At 38.5% G+C, this 19,098-nt stretch overlaps 1 protein-coding gene across 1 annotated transcript in view; it reads left to right on the top strand.

The window, feature by feature from the left end:
* Nucleotides 1–19,098, top strand: part of LOC126334864 (nucleolar MIF4G domain-containing protein 1) — a 99,608-nt gene that overhangs the window by 75,955 nt on the left and 4,555 nt on the right. Inside the window, exon 9 of the mRNA XM_049997548.1 lies at nt 12,323–12,487. Within this exon, the coding sequence (XP_049853505.1) occupies nt 12,323–12,487 (165 nt within the window). The remainder of the gene's footprint in view (nt 1–12,322; nt 12,488–19,098) is intronic.

The raw sequence follows: 19,098 nt of genomic DNA, 5'->3' as shown, positions 1-19,098 counted from the left end.
CTGTTGGTGGGAAATGTTTCAACAGATTTCGTGGTATTGCTGGAAATTTAAAGTTAACTGTTGGGAGTGGACAGTTTAAGAGCCTGTCAAAATATTTTGCTAGTATTTCACAATTTTGTTTGTTATTTAGTCCGAGTTTGCCATTTTCATCTTTGGAACAAATACTTGTGTTTAAAACCATGTAACCATGTGTTTAAAAGTTTGGCAATAAGTCTAGTATTATTCTTGGTAAAATTGTCTTGTATTTCCATAAGCTCAGTTTTTTCAAAAGTCCTTTTGATTTTTCCATTTTTTTTTATGTTTCTTTTCTTTGTTGTCTGAATTCTTTTCTTTTTTTTGAATGACTTCCTTTTTGAGCTCTTTGTTCTAGTGCTTCTTCACACTCTTGGTTCCACCATGTCTTCTTTTAATTCTTGGCCAGTCCTAAAGTTTCCTCTAATGCTTTAGTAATTTGTACCCGGAGTTCCTACCAATCACTTTGTTCTGTTGTCTCAGTTTCTTCTCAATTTTTTTTCTGTATTCATGATTGTAATGTTAGCTTTAGTGGAGATTTATCTGATTACTTTCTTGATTGTATTTTTTGTTGCTGTTGTTTTAAATGGGAGAAATCATACTATAATCTTAAAGAGACAATCATCTGAATCAAATGCCCCATTTCTGATTACTTTAACGTTCATAATTTCCATGTTATTCTGTTTAGTTATAGCTATGTGATCCATCTGAAATTCTCCTAGGTTTGGATTTGGAGATATCCAAGTTTTGGATTTTCTCGGTAAATTGTGAAATTATGTGGACATTAATTTTAACTGGAATATTTTACACATGTTGATCAGTCTTTCACCATTTCTGGTTTCAGAACACATCATTCTTGTGAAACACAGATAGCTCTTTATTTGCACGAAGTAATGGCTGCTATTGACAGGGGATCTCAAGTTGATTCCGTATTTCTAGATTTCCGGAAAGGTTTTGATACTGTTCCTCACAAGCGACTTCTAATCAAGCTGCGGGCCTATGGGGTATCGTCTTAGTTGTGCAGCTGGATTCGTGATTTCCTGTCAGGAAGGTCGCAGTTCGTAGTTATAGACGGCAAATCATCAAGTAAAACTGAAGTGATATCGGGTGTTTCCCAGTTCCCCAGGGAAGTGTCCTGGTGCCTCTGCTGTTCCTGATCTATATAAATGACCTGGTTGACAATCTGAGCAGTTCTCGTAGGTTGTTCGCAGATGATGCTGTAATTTACCGTCTAGTAAGGTCATCCGAAGACCAGTATCAGTTGCAGAGCGATTTAGAAAAGATTGCTGTATGGCTTGGCAGATGGCAGTTGACGCTAAATAATGAAAAGTGTGAGGTGATCCACAAGAGTTCCAAAAGAAATCTGTTGGAATTCGATTACTCTATAAATAGTACAATTCTCAAGGCTGTCAATTCAACTAAGTACCTGGGTGTTAAAATTACGAACAACTTCATTTGGAAAGACCACATAGATAATATTGTGGGGGAGGCGAGCCAAAGGTTGCGTTTCATTGGCAGGACACTTAGAAGATGCAACAAGTCCACTAAAGAGACAGCTTACACTACACTCGTTCGTCCTCTGTTAGAATATTGCTGCGCAGTGTGGGATCCTTACCAGGTGGGATGGATGGAGGACATTGAAAGGGTGCAAAAAAGGGCAGCTCGTTTTATATTATCACATAATAGGGGGGAGAGTGTGGCAGATATGATACGCGAGTTGGGATGGAAGTCATTAAAGCAAAGACGTTTTTCGTCACAGCGAGATCTATTTACGAAATTTCAGTCACCAACTTTCTCTTCCGAATGCGAAAATATTTTGTTGAGCACAACCTACATAGGAATGATCATCAAAATAAAATAAGAGAAATCAGAGCTCGAACAGAAAGGTTTAGGTGTTCATTCTTCTCGTGCGCTATTCGGGAGTGGAATGGTAGAGAGATAGTATGATTGTGGTTCGATTAACCCTCTGCCAAGCACTTAAATGTGAATTGCAGAGTAATCATGTAGATGTAGATGTAGATGTACTTAAGTGTGCTGAATATTCACGTACATTTTCTCCTTTTCCTTCCCAGCATGTGCATTGAAGTCGTCGAGGAGTATTTTAACATTGTTTTTGGGTATGTTGAAGATTTCAGGTTCTATAAAATCTCTCAAAACTGATTTACTTTCTGTATATTTCTTCTGTTATTGTTATTTCTAGGTGCATGGCAATCCTTGTTTCACTTTAATTGATATTCCTTTAATCATCTCTTTTTCAAGACAGTATCCACTCAGTTCAACTACTCTTCGAAGCTCATAGTCATCGCCGATTGAATGACAATGTCGTCAGTAATCTGTGAAGTTTTTATATCTTCTCTCTGAACCTTAATTCTCTTTTGAAATTTCTCCTTAGTTTCTTTCACAGTTTGCTTAATATATAGCTAGAATAACATCATGGGTAGGCTACAATGTGTCCTCGCACAGTTCTCAATTATGGCTTCCCTGTCGCATCCTTCAACTCTTATGATTAAAGTGTGCTTTCTGTACAAGTTGTTAATAACCTTTCAATCCCTGTATTTTATTCCTGTCACCTTTAAAATTTCAAAGAGTGTAGTTCAGCCCACATTGCCAAAACCTTTATCTAAATCTACAAATATTATAAACATACGTTCTCCTTTTTTCAACCTATCTTGTAAAATAAGTTGTAGGACCCCCTAGGTCAACCTCTACTAGTTTTTCCATTCTTATATTATAATTCATGTCAGTATTTCAGAACCATGATTTGTTAAACTGGTGGTTCAGTAGTATGCACACCACATTTTTGGAATTGCAATTATTACATTCTTCCAGAAGTGCGGAGTTATTTTACGTTTCTCATATACCTTTCACACCGCGTGTAATAATTTTGTCATGGTTCTCTATTCATAATTCTGAGAGAACGTCATATTCTTCACAGGCCTTGATTCCACTTAAGACTTTCAGTGCTGTGTCAAATTCTTCTCGCTGTACTGTATCTCTCCCCCCCCCCCCCCCCCCCTCCCCTGCACCCCAAATCTCATCTTCTCATCTTTACCAACTTCATCTCTCTTTCTATATTAGTGTTCTCAAGTTTGTTCCCCTTATATAGACCCTCTATATTTTCCTTCCATCTCCCAGCCTTCCCATTTTTGATTAGCATTGACTTGCCACCTGAACTCTTGATCTTCATATGTTGCTTCTCTTTTCTCAAAAGTTCTCTTTAATCGCCCTACAGGTGGCATCTGTCTTTTCCATAGTTATTCATGCTTCTACACCCCTGCATGTCCTTTAGCTGTTCCTGCTTAGCTATTTTCCACTTTGTGTCAGTCTTGTTTTTAGAGCTTTGTATTCCCATTTGCCTGCTTCATTTGCTGCATTTTTATATTTTCTCCTTTTGTGAGTAAATGCATCCCCTGAATTATGTAAGAATTCCTACTAGACTATGTTTTTTACCTATGTTGTCCTCTGATGCATTCTCTACTTCATCTCTCAAGTCTGTTCATTTTCTGTCTTGTTCTTTTCTCCTGCTTCTGTCCAGTGATACCTAATGCTCTCTCTAAAACTCTCAACTTCCTCTGGTTTCTTCAATTTATCCAGGTCCTATCACCTTAATATCCTACCTTTCCACAATTTCTTTAGATTTAGTCTGTAGTTGATAATGAATTATGACCAAAGTACACATCTGGCCCTGGAAATTGGAGATGGGCAAAACAGTATGAGTCAGGCTTGAAATGGGAAAATTTTAAAATAATTCGGATTCTTGTTATGTTTTCATACTTTTATTGCTGACAAAATACAGTACAACAGTTATAACATAATTATAATTAATTTAAATATCTACAGTCATCATTCACAATCAGTATGACAATATACACTGATAAGCCAAAACCTTATGACCATTGCGCACCAAGACGTTGGATGCCGCATGGTCACTTTTTGGGCTTGTGACGTGGTAACAGAAGTATTAAAATGGAGCAGACACAGACCGGGGATCACACTAGTGAAGATATGGGCTGCAAATGGGAAAATCCTTTGAGATATATGACTTTGACAAAGAGCAAATTATTATTATGCAGAGCCTGTGAATGAGAATCTCGAAAACAGTGAAGCTGGTTGAATGTTCACTTGCTACTGTCATGAACACCTATGGAAAGGTGTCGAATGACAGTGAAACTACCACTAGGTGCTAAATGGTTGAGTGTCCATGACTCTTCACAAAATGTATGATTAGGAAGCACAGAGAATAAAGTCACTCCTGAGCCGCTTTGTGTTCCCCTACGCTTGAGCCATGGGGAGCAGAGTGACTCCAGAGGCACTTTGTGATCTGATCTTTGTGAATGGTGGCTGCTCATGCAACTGACATGATCATTGGCAACATAATGCCATGTCGAAGGATAAGACATGGCATGAGCTGCCGGAGTTGGCGGTCATATTTGCGTGAGGTTTACTTGCTTGTGCCTTTGAATGGTGTATGTTTCTCATTTCTCTTTTGCTGATTAAGGCTGTGGCCAAAGCTTTGTGTAAGTGTCTTTTAGAACTGTTGTTGTTATGATCTTCAGTCCAAAGGCTGGTTTCATGCAGCTCTCCATGCTACTCGGTCCTGTGCAAGCCTCTTCATCTCCAAGTAATTACTACAACCTACATCCCTCTGAATCTGCTTAATGCATCCACACTCCAAGATTTTTACCCTCCACACTTCCCTCCAGTACTAAATTGGTGGCCCCTTGATGCCTCAGGGTGTGTCCTACCAACCGATCCCTTCTTTTAGTCAAGTTCTGCCACAGATTCCTCATCCTATTCAGTACCTCCTCATTAGTTACATGTCCTACCCATCTTAACTTCAGCATTCTTCTGTAGCACCACATTTAAAAACTTCTATTCTCTTCTTGTCTAAACTGTTTATCATCCATTTTAACATCCGTACATGGCTACTCTCCATACAAATACTTTCAGAAACGACTTCCTGACACTTAAATCTATACTCGATGTCAACAGATTTGTCTTCTTCAGAAACGCTTTCTTTGCCATCACCAGTCTATATTTTATATCCTCTCTACTTCAACCATCCTCAGTTATTTTGCTGCCCAAATAGCAGATCTCATCTACTGTTTTAAGTGTCTCATTTCCAAATCTAATTCCCTCAGCATCACCTGATTTATTTTGACTACATTCTGTTATCCTTCTTTTGCTTTTGTTGATGTTCAACTTATATCCTCCTTTCAAAACACTGTCCATTCCATTCAACTGTTCTTCCAAGTCCTTTGTCATCTCTAACAGATTTGCAGCGTCATTCGCAAACCTCAAGTTTTTATATCTTCTCCATGGATTTTAATTCCTTCTCCAAACTTTTCTTTAGTTTTTTTTTACTGCTTGCTCAATTTACAGATTGCATAACATGGGGAGAGGCTACAACCCTGTCTAACTCCCTTCTCAACCACTGCTTCCCTTTCGTGCCCCTCAACTGTTATAACTACCACCTGGTTTCTGTAGAAACTGTAAATACCCTTTTGCTCCATGTATCTTATCCCTATCACCTCCAGAATTTGAAAGAGAGTATTCCAGTCAACATTGTCAAAAGCTTTCTCTAAGTCTACAAATGCTATACATGTAACCTAGCATCTAAGATAAGTCGCAGGTATTGCCTTGTGTGGTCCTACATTTCTATGAAATCCAAAACCGATCTTCCCCGAGGTCAGCATGTACCAGTTTTTCAATTCTTCTGTAAAGAATTTGTTTTATTATTTTGCAACTGTGACTTATTAAACTGACATTTTGGTAATTTTCTCACCTGTCAGCACCTGGTTTCTTTGGAATTGGAATTTCTGTATTCTTCTTGAAGTCTCAGGGTATTTGCCTGTCTCATACATCTTGCCCACCAGATGGAAGAGTTTGATCGTGGCTGGCTCTCCCAAGGCTATCAGTTGTTCGAACGGAATTTCATCTGCTTCCGGGGCCTTGTTTCTACTTAGGTCTTTCAGTGTTCTGTCAAATTCTTCTTGCAGTATTGTATCCCCCATCTCAACTTCAGCGATGTCCTCTTCCATTTCTATAATATTGCCCTCCAATAAGTTGCCCTTGTATAGACCCTCTCTATACTCCTTCCATCTATTGGGTTTCCCTTCTTTGCTTGGGACTAGTTTACCGTCTGATTGAGGTGGTTCTCTTTTCTCAAAAGGTCTCATTAATTTTTCTGTAGGTGTGCATCTACCTTACCCGTAGTGATATATGCTTCTACATTGTTACAGTTGTCCTCTAGCCCGTTTGTCCATTTTGCACTTCCTGTTGATCTCATTTTTTAAACGTTTGTATTCCATTTCATCTGCTTCATATATTGCATTTTTATATTTTCTCCTTTCCTGAATTAAAATCAATATCTATTGTGTTACCCAAGGAGTTCTGCTAGCACTCATTTTACCTACTTGATCCTCTGCTGCCTTCACTATTTCATCTCTCAAAGCCACCCATTCTCCTTCTGGTGTATTCCTTTCCCTGTTCTTGTCAATCATTCCCTAATGCTCCCTCTGAAACACTCTACAAGCTCTAGTTATTTCAGTTTATCCAGGTCCCATCTCCTTAAATTCCTACCTTTTTGCAGTTTCTTCAGTTTTAATGTACAGTTCATAACCACTAAATTGTGGTCAGAGTTCACATCTACCCCTGAAATTGTCTTACAATTTAAAACCTGGCTACTAAATCTCTGTCTTACCATTATATAATCAATCTGAAAACTTCCGGGGTCTCCAGGTCTCTTCCACACATACAACCTTCTCTCATGATTCTTCAACCAAGTGTTAGCGATGATTAAATTATGCTGTGTGCAGAATTCTACCAGCTGGCTTCCTCTTTCAGTCCTTACCCCCAGTCTATATTCACCTGCTACTTTTCCTTCTCTTCATTTTCCTTCTATCAAATTCCAGTCCCCCATGACTATTGAATTTTCCTCTCCCTTTTAGAAGCAACAATTCATTCAAACGTATGTGAACATTTTTTGTGCTTCTGAATTTGGAGATTTTCTTTTCAGTTCAAGATGTAAATGATAACTGTTTACAGTTTACCACAGTATTGTAGAGAAAGTTGAGACAAACAGTTTAAAATGGGACACTTGTGGTCTGTCAAGTCAGGAAACTTATTTCAAACTGGCCTATAGAGACTACACTAAACTGGGATAACTTTGCCACTTTTTTCCTTCAGCATGGTTCGTTACCTAATAATGCAACGTATGATTTTGAAAGCATCCTAAAACATGAGTTTGATCTCTGGTCCTAATCTGTGAACAGATGACGACTTACTTATGTATTTATATATTAAAAAACTGAAAAACATATTTAGCAAAGTTTCCTGGCAAATCGGGCAACTTAGCCAACTCTGTTAAAATCAGTGGAAATCACTAAAAAATTACCAAAAAAGAAGCTTAATGCATTGAAAACAATGTACACATTGGTATTAAGCACTTTAATGCAAAGATAGATACAGGAAGCTACACACAAAATTCAAATCTTCAAAGTTAAAAAGGAAAAAAAAATTTAAGATTTTCATCAGACAGGAAAATTTTACCTCAATTTTGATTGTAAAGATTATTAATTATGTACACTACATCTTTAAAGTTCTGGGATGCTTCTTCTGGCACATCTGGGAAGAAAAAAGTTTTCCCCCTATCTGTTGTATAGAGATATGTCTCCTTGAAGTCCCCATCTCCACAGAACTGAATAAGTTTACCAACAAAATGCTTGACACTTTTTTTAGTCAGGAAGTTTACTAAAAAAAAAAACATTCCAAGCTTCAGTTTCCTGCACCATTATTGCATTAATTTCACTTTGTTCACGAATGGCTGAATTATGATACTCTTTACAGCAAAAAGTAAGATCCACAGGATCAACTAATTCCAGAATACCTAGGTCCTTTGTGCATTCTGCACCTTATTCAGGTTCAGAGTCAGATGTGTCATGTAAAGAAAAAGCAGTCAGATTCATCACTCCTGTCATGGCTATTCCTTTGAATGTTCTTCCTCCAGTCTCCTCGAGTTGTTTCGTTACAGAGATACTCGGAAAAGATTGGTGGTTTACCAAGTGTCATTCATCAACAGCTTCTGCTGGCACCACATCAATTCTTCTTCTTCTCCTCTTCAGAGGACTCTGATTAACGTCCAGAGGTTGACAAGGATGAGTGGATGCTGGGGGTAAGAACTCAAAGCGAGTGTCTTGAGTTCTGCATGCCTTGATAACTCTCACGTTGACACGGCTACTAAGATTATCTCGTATTAAACATTTGGGCCGAGGTAGGTTTTTGGCCATGGCACAAAGCGAATGGCTTGAGTTCTTCATGCCTTGATAACTCTTACATTCACATGGCTACTGAGATTATTTCGTATTAAACTTTTTTTTGCCAATGCCTCAGCAACATGGAAAAACCACTTTTCAAAAAGGCAGTGCATCAAACCATCCAGTAGCTATATTGCCATATTTTGTTCCTTTCAGTCCTCCTAAAATCCATAACTGCTTTGATTGATAAACCACAAAAGGAGGAAGCAGCTCTCCTAATGCTGAAACTGAACATTAAAGAACACTTGCTTTGGTAGAATTTATAACTTTCTGGATACTTGCATTCCCTACAAAATGTCATTGTTTAGTATGTGGGATGGAGGAATTCCTTCTAATGAGTCTTTCAACTGACTAAAATATGCTTTAAGCTGATCTGTCCCATTGCTAGCTCTAACAATGGAAATATTTTGGCACTTACATGAAGAAAGTCTTTCTTTATGCTGTCTCGCAAAAGAAGGATTTGTAAATGGTGGGTCCTTGATGTATGGCAATACGTGAACATGAGAAGTAAGTTTAAACAGTTTTATTAACAAAAGGCTGATTATAAAACATGCACGCTACGCGCGCACCCATCGTTACTGTGTCTGACATGCTAACAGCGGCTAATTACAGTTATATCGAAAGGCTCCATGGTGAGCTAAGGAAATAGACATATTCGTGCCCGAGGCCATGCTAGTTAATGCGGTGCGCTCCGGATGGCTGCCAGTCACGTACTTCCTTTGTGGCACTGCGCCATGACACACGTGTAGTGACCAAGCATATTGCCAGCATTCCAGATAGGTCAGCTGGCAAGCGCGTGTTACATACCATTCGGTTTTGTGCAGCCCTTAGATTCTTACACTTGGCATTTTAACAACCTGTATGGAGACCCAAAAATGCTTGATTAAAAAAGGAAAAAGCTTGAAATAAAAAAAAGGCAAAATTCTAGGTTGGCAAAGTTGTCTCACTTTTAGTCAGCTCCCTGGTGCAACATTGCCAAGTTATGTTATTATACTAAATACACCACGCAATTTAATTTCTAAAAGTGATTCTGAAATGTAATTATATAGTGCACTCGACAAAAGAAATAGTTTTCACTTACGTTAGAATGAGTGGGCAGGGTGAGACACTTTTGTAGACTACCAGAAAACATGTGCTCCATAAGCCGAAAGACAAAGCACTGACAAAGACCAGGAAACAATGAATAAATGTAAGATGCCTGCCAGATCTCTCATTCATTCATTGTTGCCTTGTGGAGTGAAAGCATTTGTGCATCTATTCAATGATCCAGGAACTTGTAGGATGGCAAAGATATTCATATTCAAAAAATGGCAAAGTTACCCTGCTTAACAAAGTTATCCCTGTTTATGGCACCAAATCTACAGCACATATGCATTGCATGAGATGTCCAGTATTAAATTTCCTACAAAAAAGGTCCTATTCATTTTTCCTGTAGGACTAATAGTTTCCCTGAAGACAGTGACAGAATACTGAAAATCTCACACATCCTCTAGGACTAATAGTTTGTCCAAGGAAACCTAGAGAAAACTGAAAATCTCAAACATCACACATTCGCTGCAGCTTAGGTAGTTTCTGTAGGCCAAAATTTGAGGTAGTTTTCAACTTGATAAACCACCAGTGTCCTATATCAAACTGTTCATTTCAGCTTCTTCTACATGATGTATAGTGTGGGAAAGTGTTTTCTGCATTAATGCAGTTTTTGAAAAAAATGATATTCCTTCATTGTCTATTCTTTTTGTGACTGAAAGAAGCTGCACAGATTGATAAGATATCCCAGTCCATTCTCACACACAATATATACCGCATTTTTTGCAGCTTCGGAAACGTTTCCTTGAGCATGTGACTTAGAGTGCTGTTGCAGCAGCCTGCCACAGAATTTTCATTCCACTTACTAATATTACCAGGGAGGCATTTCAGATCAGATGAACTATTGTTCCTTTTTTCCTAGTCACTGTTTCAAGAGCAGATTGCCTATCTCTATGGGAAATGTCTCTTGAAATCTCTGTCTTACCATTATAGTTTAATCAGTCTGAAACCTTCCAGTGTCCTCAGGTCTGTGCAATGTTTACAGACTTCTTTCAGGGTTCTTAAACCAAGTGTTACCAGTTATTAAATTATTCTATCTGCAAAAATTCTTCCAGGCAGCTTCCTCTTTCTTTCCCTCTCCCCAGTTCATGTTATCCTGCTACTTTTCCTCCCCTTCCTTTTCCTGCTACCAAATTCCAGTCACTTATCACAATTAAATATTTATATCCTTTAACTGTATGAATAATTTCCTTTTTCTCATCATACATTCTTCCAATCTCTTCATCACCTGCAGAGCTAACTGGCATATAAATTTGTACTTCTGTGGTGGTTGTTGGTTTTGTATCTGTCTTGGATACAAAAATGCTTTCATTATGCTGTTCATACTGGCTTACCCGCATCCCTATCTCCTTATTCTGTATTATGCCTACCGAGATCTTCCACTTAACTTACAAATGCAATCTGATGTAAGGCAGAACAGAATTCACATGCAGAGATTTTACTGCCAGTATCCGTCTCCTACCTTCCAAAGTTTGGAAGGTAGGAGACGGATACTGGCAGAAGTAAAGCTGTGAGTACCGGGCGTGAGTCGTGCTTCGGTAGCTCAGTTGGTAGAGCACTTGCCCGCGAAAGGCAAAGGTCCCGAGTTCGAGTCTCGGTCGGGCACACAGTTTTAATCTGCCAGGAAGTTTCATATCAGTGCACACTCTGGTGCAGAGTGAAAATCTCATTCTGGAGATATATGAAAGGTAGTTCATGATATGGAATGGGTGGCAGCTGTCAAAGTGAAGGTATTGGTGGTATTTGGTAGGTTTGATGTGGATTTAAGTACTGATGTAGCCATCATTGAGGTGGTGGTCGACATCAAGGAAGATGGCTTGTTGGGTTGGGGACCAGATGAAGTGAACGGGGGAGAGGATGTTGAGGTTCTGGAGAAATGTAGCTAGGGTGCCTTCACAGTCAGTCCAGACCACAAAGGAGTCAATGGTGAATCTGAACCAGGTGAGGGGTTTAGGATTTTGTGGATGGTTAGGAACAGTTCTTCTAGACAGCCAATAAATAGGTTGACATAGAATGGTTCCACATGGGTGCTCATTGATGTGCCACAATGGTGAATCTGAACCAGGTGAGGGGTTTGGGATTTTGTGGATGGTTAGGAACAGTTCCTCTAGACAGCCCATAATAGGTTGACATAGAATGGTTCCACATGGGTGCTCATTGCTGTGCCACAGATCTGTTTGTAGGTGATGTCTTCAAAGGAGAAGTAATTGTATGTGAGGATGTATTTGGTGAAGGTGATCAGGGAGGAGATTGTAGGTTTGGAGTCAGTCGGGCATTGGGAAAGGCAGTGTTCAATAGCAGCAAGGCCACGGTCATTGGGGATGTGGCATCAGTAGTGACAGGCAGTGCACCATGTGCTAAAGGAAAAGGAACTGTGGTGAGTTGGTGGAAAAAATAGTTCATGTCTTTTATGTAGGAGGATAGGTTAAGGCTAATAGGCTGAAGGCACAGATACTATCTCAAGAATAGAGATGACCGAGTAATGCCAGATCACAATAAGCAATGAAGCAAATAGTCACACAAATTACTTGATTATATTGTCAAATCAGAATTGTTAATTAAGCTGCAGGGGCTTCCTCATAGCAGCCTGCTAAGCACCTCTTTAAAATGTCATGCCTTTTCTTTTGAATTTTTTGAAGATATGTGTAGACACAAACACAAGAACTGCCCCCCCCCCCCCTTACACATACACACACTTTTTTGAAGATATGTGTAGACACAAACACAAGAACTACCCCCCCCCCCCCTTTTACACACACACACACACACACACACACACACAAAACACACACACACACAGAGAGAGAGAGAGAGAGAGAGAGAGAGAGAGAGAAAGAGAGAGAGAGAGAGAGAGAGAGATTTATATTTGTTCTGTTAGATATATTATTACTTTTAAATATTATTTGCAGGACTACTTAGACAGTTTTGAAAAACTGCTGCATTTGGGTCTCAAAAATCAACAAGAAAGGGAAATCATACATGTTACTCTAGACTGTTGTCTTCAAGAAAAACGATATAACCCGTATTATAGCCATCTGATTCAAAAGTTTTGTGATTTTGATAGGAAATATCAGGTAAGTTCATATAGCTTACAGGTATTAACATTTTAAATATATTTTTAATTTTATTACCTTGCTATACAAACTTAGTTGGTTTTATTAAAACAAATATAAGCAACAGTTATCAAGACAGATATCAAGGAAATATCCTGATGAAGCTGTGCACGTACGTTGATAGAAAATGGTTGCAACATGATCACAATGTGACAACCATTGTGTATGTAAAAAAAGAAAAGGGGGGGGGGGGGGGGGGGACAAGAAATAGAAATTACCACATGAACTATCTTGTACAGTTTGGCACCAGTTTGAGTTTGTTATTGTGATTTTTAAAAGAATGTTTTGTGACATATAACAACTCACAGAAGAGTGTACTGGGAAGTACAGGAACAGTATTTGAACAACTTTACTTTCCCCATCAGAGTCCAAGTTGCAGTTTACACAAATTATACAGTTACATGTTCCTTGCCAATCATTTAGGCACATGCTTCATTTAAACATTATTTTAAAGTGGTAAGTAACTATAATGGCCATTTGTGTAAATATATGTATGCCAAGTTCTTCATACTCACAAGTTTCTTCACCTGCACTCTCAGTGCATCATATTTTGTTTTGCTGTACTTCTTATGGAATTATGAGGTTTCTGTCATTGTCAGACAGTGTCTCCTATGTACAGTAACTTAGTAAGCAAATTGACTAATTAGGGCATCTATGGATTTATGTAATAATCTCAATGTTTTTTATATTTAAAGATCTATCATAGAAGTCAGTGCTGCATTAATACTAATACAGCAGCATCACATGTGACAGAATGATTAACATGGCATTATAACATCTTTTATTTCTTTTAGATACAATCACAGTTGCAAAATTTTCATTGTGGCTAGTTTTTACCATCTCTAGGAACTACTTGAAAGAATTTTGAGGGCGGTTGACACATAGCACTCACCCAAAGTAGAGGAAAGCTCTCTAGCTTAAGCATAAGCTACCCTCTCATCAGCATGCAAAGTGCATTCATTGTTGCCATGATATCCATATGCCACCACAAGCACTTAAGTCAAAGCATTGCTATCTGGAAACATGTTAACAAAACTTTGTGTTGACAGAGTAGCTGAAATAGTTGGCTTAAGTAATAATTGTTTAATACTGTCACTTTCAGTTTCCTTTCCTCCCTCTGACGCATGACATAGTCACTCAACTGTGCAGGAGGATTGTGATGCCAACACTGTGCCTGCAAGATCGTTGTGAATTTTGCTGTTGTAAAGAATTACACGACTGTATTTATTTATCTATATGTGAATGGATTTCATCATTCAAAACAGTGAAAAATTAACAGCTTAAAATTAATTCATGCACAATAGTTGACAATGACTCTTCTTGTAATCTAATTACATTTGTTTTTCTCTTAAATAATTACTATATCTGTGCATATTATAATACAGGACTTCTTACATTAAGTAGCCTACTTTAATTCAAGTACTCCATTATCATCTAGAAAAACTTTTATTTTGTAAATAATTTTTTAGTTTCACTTTGAAAGAGAAAATAGAATATCTTTTATATGTTATTGTAATTTATTATATAATTTGATGACATTGTGCAATAAACTGCTGAATTTTAACTTTTATTTTTTCTGTCCAGATGCAAATTATAGACATTTCTAGTGTTCTAACCATATACTAAACAGTTTTTAACATAGTAGATTTTTTTTCCTTTCTTCTTCTTATTCTTAATCATCATCATCATCATCATCATCATCATATGTAACACTAAAAAATATACACACAAAGGACAGTTAACATTTCCATCATTTAAAAAGGTCAAATCAATGAGCCATGCTGCCTCCCTGTTTCATTATATGTATTGCATTTTTTTCCCCAGCTTGAATATAGCTTGAATATTTTTCCTAATTACTCCCCCAAAAATTATCTCTTAAATAAACAGAATGAGAATAAGCAAAATATACCGATCTGATACAGGAAATATTGCATATTGATGTAAGAATTCAGAAGGCACAGGATGCTGTAGAGATTCTGTTACTAAGTGTTTTTACATGCTGTTCCTACCCCCACAGTCAACATGCATTCCAAGAAATTTTCTGCCTTCCACACACTTTATTACTTCATTATTTATTTTCAGGTTGTTATAATCTGATTTTCTGTCCATGTAGTATAATGCAGTAGTAGCATAATTACATTAATGTATTAGTGTCATGTAAATCAGTGTAAAAAGTATTCTTTTCTTATTTCACCTACACTCATAAATTTAGGACTAATTTTAGGCACAAGAATTGTACAAATAGAATAACATAAATTTCTTTTCCATTTGTTTCATTGCACCTAGTGTTAAAATCAGTCAGTCCTTTGCCATAAGTGTGGATGTTGCTGCAGTTAAACATGGAGTATTTGTGAAAATGGTTGGTTATGCTTTCATTGAGATGACTGCAGTGAGGAAGAGAATGGGATGATCAGCAGGTCTCTTTCACGGAATTGGACAAGTAGGTTATGCCAGAAAGACCAGAAAATTGAGGAACAGGAGGTGAATTTTTGTGCCCTTCAGACAGTTACAAAATGCAAAAGTTGCTGAAGGGCAGAAAAAGATTAGGAGTGTTGGGAAAAGGTGGCAGCAAAGGGTGAATCAGGTAAAATTTTCTTAGCAAACTCAGTTTTGCTTGCCATCACAATTAGAGAACAAAGTGCCTTGTACAGGTGTTGAGAAATGTACGGCGCATCAGAACAATGGTAAGACACTTAGTGATAAGTCAGGTGAAAATCAGAATAGGAAAAGAACAGTTCAGCTGCTAGGTAGCAGCCATGGGAGGGGTGCTAACAGGCAGCTACAGGGAACATTACATGCAGTGTGCCAGGTCACTGTTTTTTTTTAATACCAAGTGCCAGTATTAGCCAGGTAACAAATAACTCAGGACAAATGCGCAAAAATTATAACAAAGATGATCAGGTGTTAATAGATGGAGTTGGAAACGGTTTGGCTCAAAATGAAAAATATGGTAATAGGGGTGACAAAGTAGGAGCAGCTACTGTGCACACAACTGTGGGTTTTATGGAGCCCTGACCAGCACAGGTTTTACTCAACTGTGAAGCGAGTAAACATGGACCTGAGGCGACTCCTTCAGAAGGATGCAAAATCTCATATTGGTAGTGTTCCAGTAGTTTGCATGAAGACGGGGATATACTTCACATAGCCTACACTTGAATGGGAGGAGTAAGGAAAAGTTAGCAGGTCTATTAGCAGATAACAAAAGGGGGCATCAGCACACACAGGCAAATTCCTGTGGTTGTTGGGGTCAGGTGAGCAACCAGCATGTGAAATCAACTTATTTCATCACAATATTTGAGAGGTAAAAAATAAAACAGATGAATTGTTAATTTGTTTGCAAGATCTTAATAGGTGGAAAGAAATTAATGCTATTTGTCTGCCTGAACACCATATGACCCAGGCATAGAAAATCTTACTGTTAGTGGTTTAAGTTAACTGCACACTCATGTGAATTCAATATAGGTAAAGGAAGGGTTGTCACATCCGTAATAAAAGAGATATAAATCAGGATACAGAAGTATGTACTTGTGAGTTACTATTGGAAAATGTAATATTTGTGATTATTATTGGGATAACTGATAGGAAAACTGATGTAAGAGGGCCTTTTAGCCATTTGAAACTTGAAATCGGTCATAAATTTCCCTGCCCAGGTTGCTCAAAACAGTAGGACCCTTATAGATAATGTATTCATTTCAACAAACAGAACTTGAAGAGACACATAACTTATCCAGTGGTAAACAGACTCTTGGATCATCATGATGCACAGTTAATCAAATTATATCTCTTAGCTCCATTTACAGTTCGGGAACACTCTAAGTAAACAGTAAGGCTGATTAATGAAAAAACTACAGGAGATTTTAAATGAAGCTAAAAAAATGTTGACTGGGGTGAAGTTACAATGAGCCTTATTCTATCTCTAAATTCAGCATATTCCTTAATGAGTTTGTATCTATTTTTGAAGGTAGTTTTCCTATAAAGATATTTAAATGTAATAACAGCAAGTCATTAAAGAAACGTTTGATCACTGCAGGTATCTGAATCTCTTCACGATGAAGAAAGGACTTGTTCTGGCTATTATGTACAATTAATAACTTAGGAATACTTTCTTATCATAAACAGCACCATAAAATATTAAAAAAGTGGTAAAAAAAAGTCCAGGGGTGTGCACATCTTGTCTGAAATTAATAGATCGGATAACTAAATAAAATCATTATGCCATATTGTTAAAAAAGAGTCAGGGAAAGAAGTTGTAGAAGATGACAGTGTTTATGTTAAAGAGAATGTGAGTGTTGTAAAATACAGTTCACATGTAGCAGATGTTTTTAATAAATAGTTTTTAAAAATAGTTGAAAAAAGTGGTGCAAATATTTCAGAAGAGAAAGAAAAAAAATACACTGAAGAAACAGTACAGAGGACATTTTTTGAATTAAAAATTAATCTCACTTTCATGTCAGAACTTACGGAAGATCACTATGACTCTAAAAAGTAAAAGTTCATATGGAGTGGATATCATCTCCAACAAGATACTATGCCGTTGTGGCCGTATAATATGTAATGCTGTTCGTCTCTCATGTAACACTTCATTAACTCAAGGTGTTTTCCCAGAGAGATCGAAATAAGCCACTGTTAGACCCCTATACGAAAAGGGTGACTGCACAGACGTCAGTAACTATCATCATGTCGTTCCTTACATAATTTTCTAAGATTTTTAAGAAGGTAATGTACTCCAGTGGCGTCGCCCATATGTGTAGTAATGGGATACTTAGACAATCACAAATTGGATTTCAAAAGGCTATACTACTGAATCAACTATTTATACATTTCCTGAGCACATATAAATCTTAAAATGGCAAAAAATCGAAATTGGGATTTCTATGACTTATCAAAAGCATTGGATTGTGTCATGTGTCAGTCATAATATTCTATTAGAGCAATTAACAATATTAGAGAAGGAAATTTGCTACTCATCATGTAATGGAGATGCTGAGTCTCAGATAGGCATAACAAAAGATTCACACAATTATAGCTTTCAGCAACGCACACACACACGCACACGCACACGCACAAACACACTCACGCAAACGCAACTTGCACATACATCTGCAGTCTCAGATAACTGAAACCACACTACGAGCAGCAGCACCACTGCATGATGGGAGTGGCGACTGTGTGGGGGTAAGGGTAAGGAGGAGTGGGGATGTGGAGGGATTAGTTTAGATTGTGGGCAGGAGAAAGTGTGTGTGTGGGGGGGGGGGGGGGATTAGTAGCGGAAAGAAGAGAAATAAAAAGAAATTAAAAGACTGGGTGTGGCAGTGAAATGACGGCTCTGTAGTGCTGGAATGGGAACAAGGAAAGAGCTAGATGGGTGAGGACGGTGACTAACGAAGATTGAGGCCAGGAGGGTTACAGGAACGTAGGATGTATTGCAGGGAAAGTTCTCACCTGGGCAGTTCACAAAAGCTGGCTTTGGGGGGAAGAATTCATATGGCACAGGCTGTGAAGCAGTCATTGAAATGAGAGACATCATGTTTGGCAGTGTGTTCAGCTACAGGGTGATCCACTTGTTTTTTGGCCATAGTTTGTCAGTGGCCATTCATGCGGACAGACACCTTGTTGGTTGTCATGCCTATATAGTGGTTGCAGCTTAGCTTGTAAATCACATGACTGGTTTCATGGGTAACCTTGCCTATGATGGGATAGGTGATGTTAGTGACCGTACTGAAGTAGGTGGTGGTAGGAGGATGTATGGGGCACGTTTTGTGAGGTATGGGCCATGAGGTAAGGGATTGGGAGCAGGGGTTGTGTAAGGATGGATGAGTATATTCTGTAGGTTTGGTGGACAGCGGAATACCACTGTTGGCCAGCTGGGAAGGATAGTTGGCAGAACATTTCTCATTTCAGGGCACGACTAAAGGTAACCGAAACCCTGGCGGAGAATGTAACTCAGTTTCTCCAGTCCTGGAAGGTACTGAGTTACGAGGGGAATGCTCCTCTGTGGCCAGACTGTGGGACATCGGGAGGTGGTGAGAGACTGGAAAGATAAGGCAAGGGAGATTTGTTTTTGTACAAGGTTGTGAGGAAAATTACGGTCATTGAAGGCTTCAATGAGACCCTTGGTATATTTTGAGAGGGACTGCATGTCACTGCAGAAGCGATGACCACAGGTGGCTAGGCTGTACGGAAGGGACTTCTTGGTATGGAATGGGTGGCAGCTGTCGAAGTGGAGGTATTGCTGATGGTTAATAGGTTTGATATGGACGGAGGTACTGATGTGGCGATCTCTGAGGTTGAGGTCAACATCTAGGAAGGTGGCTTGTTGGGTTGTGTAGGACCAGGTGAAGCAAACGGGCGAGAAGTTGTTGAGGTTCTGAAGGAATATGAATAGGGTGTCCTCACCTTCAATCCATATAGCAAAGATGTCATCAGTGAATCTGAACCAGGTGAGGGGTTAGGATTCTGGGTATTTGGGAAGAATTCGTCTAGATGGTTGGCATAGGATGGTGCCATGTGGGCGTCCATCACCATACCCCGGATTTGTTTGTAGGTAATGCCTTCAAAGGAGAAGTAATTGT

This window comes from Schistocerca gregaria, chromosome 2, assembly GCF_023897955.1.
Source record: "Schistocerca gregaria isolate iqSchGreg1 chromosome 2, iqSchGreg1.2, whole genome shotgun sequence".
Classification (NCBI taxonomy): Eukaryota; Metazoa; Arthropoda; class Insecta; order Orthoptera; family Acrididae; genus Schistocerca; species Schistocerca gregaria.
This window is presented reverse-complemented; position numbering and strand designations above follow the sequence as displayed.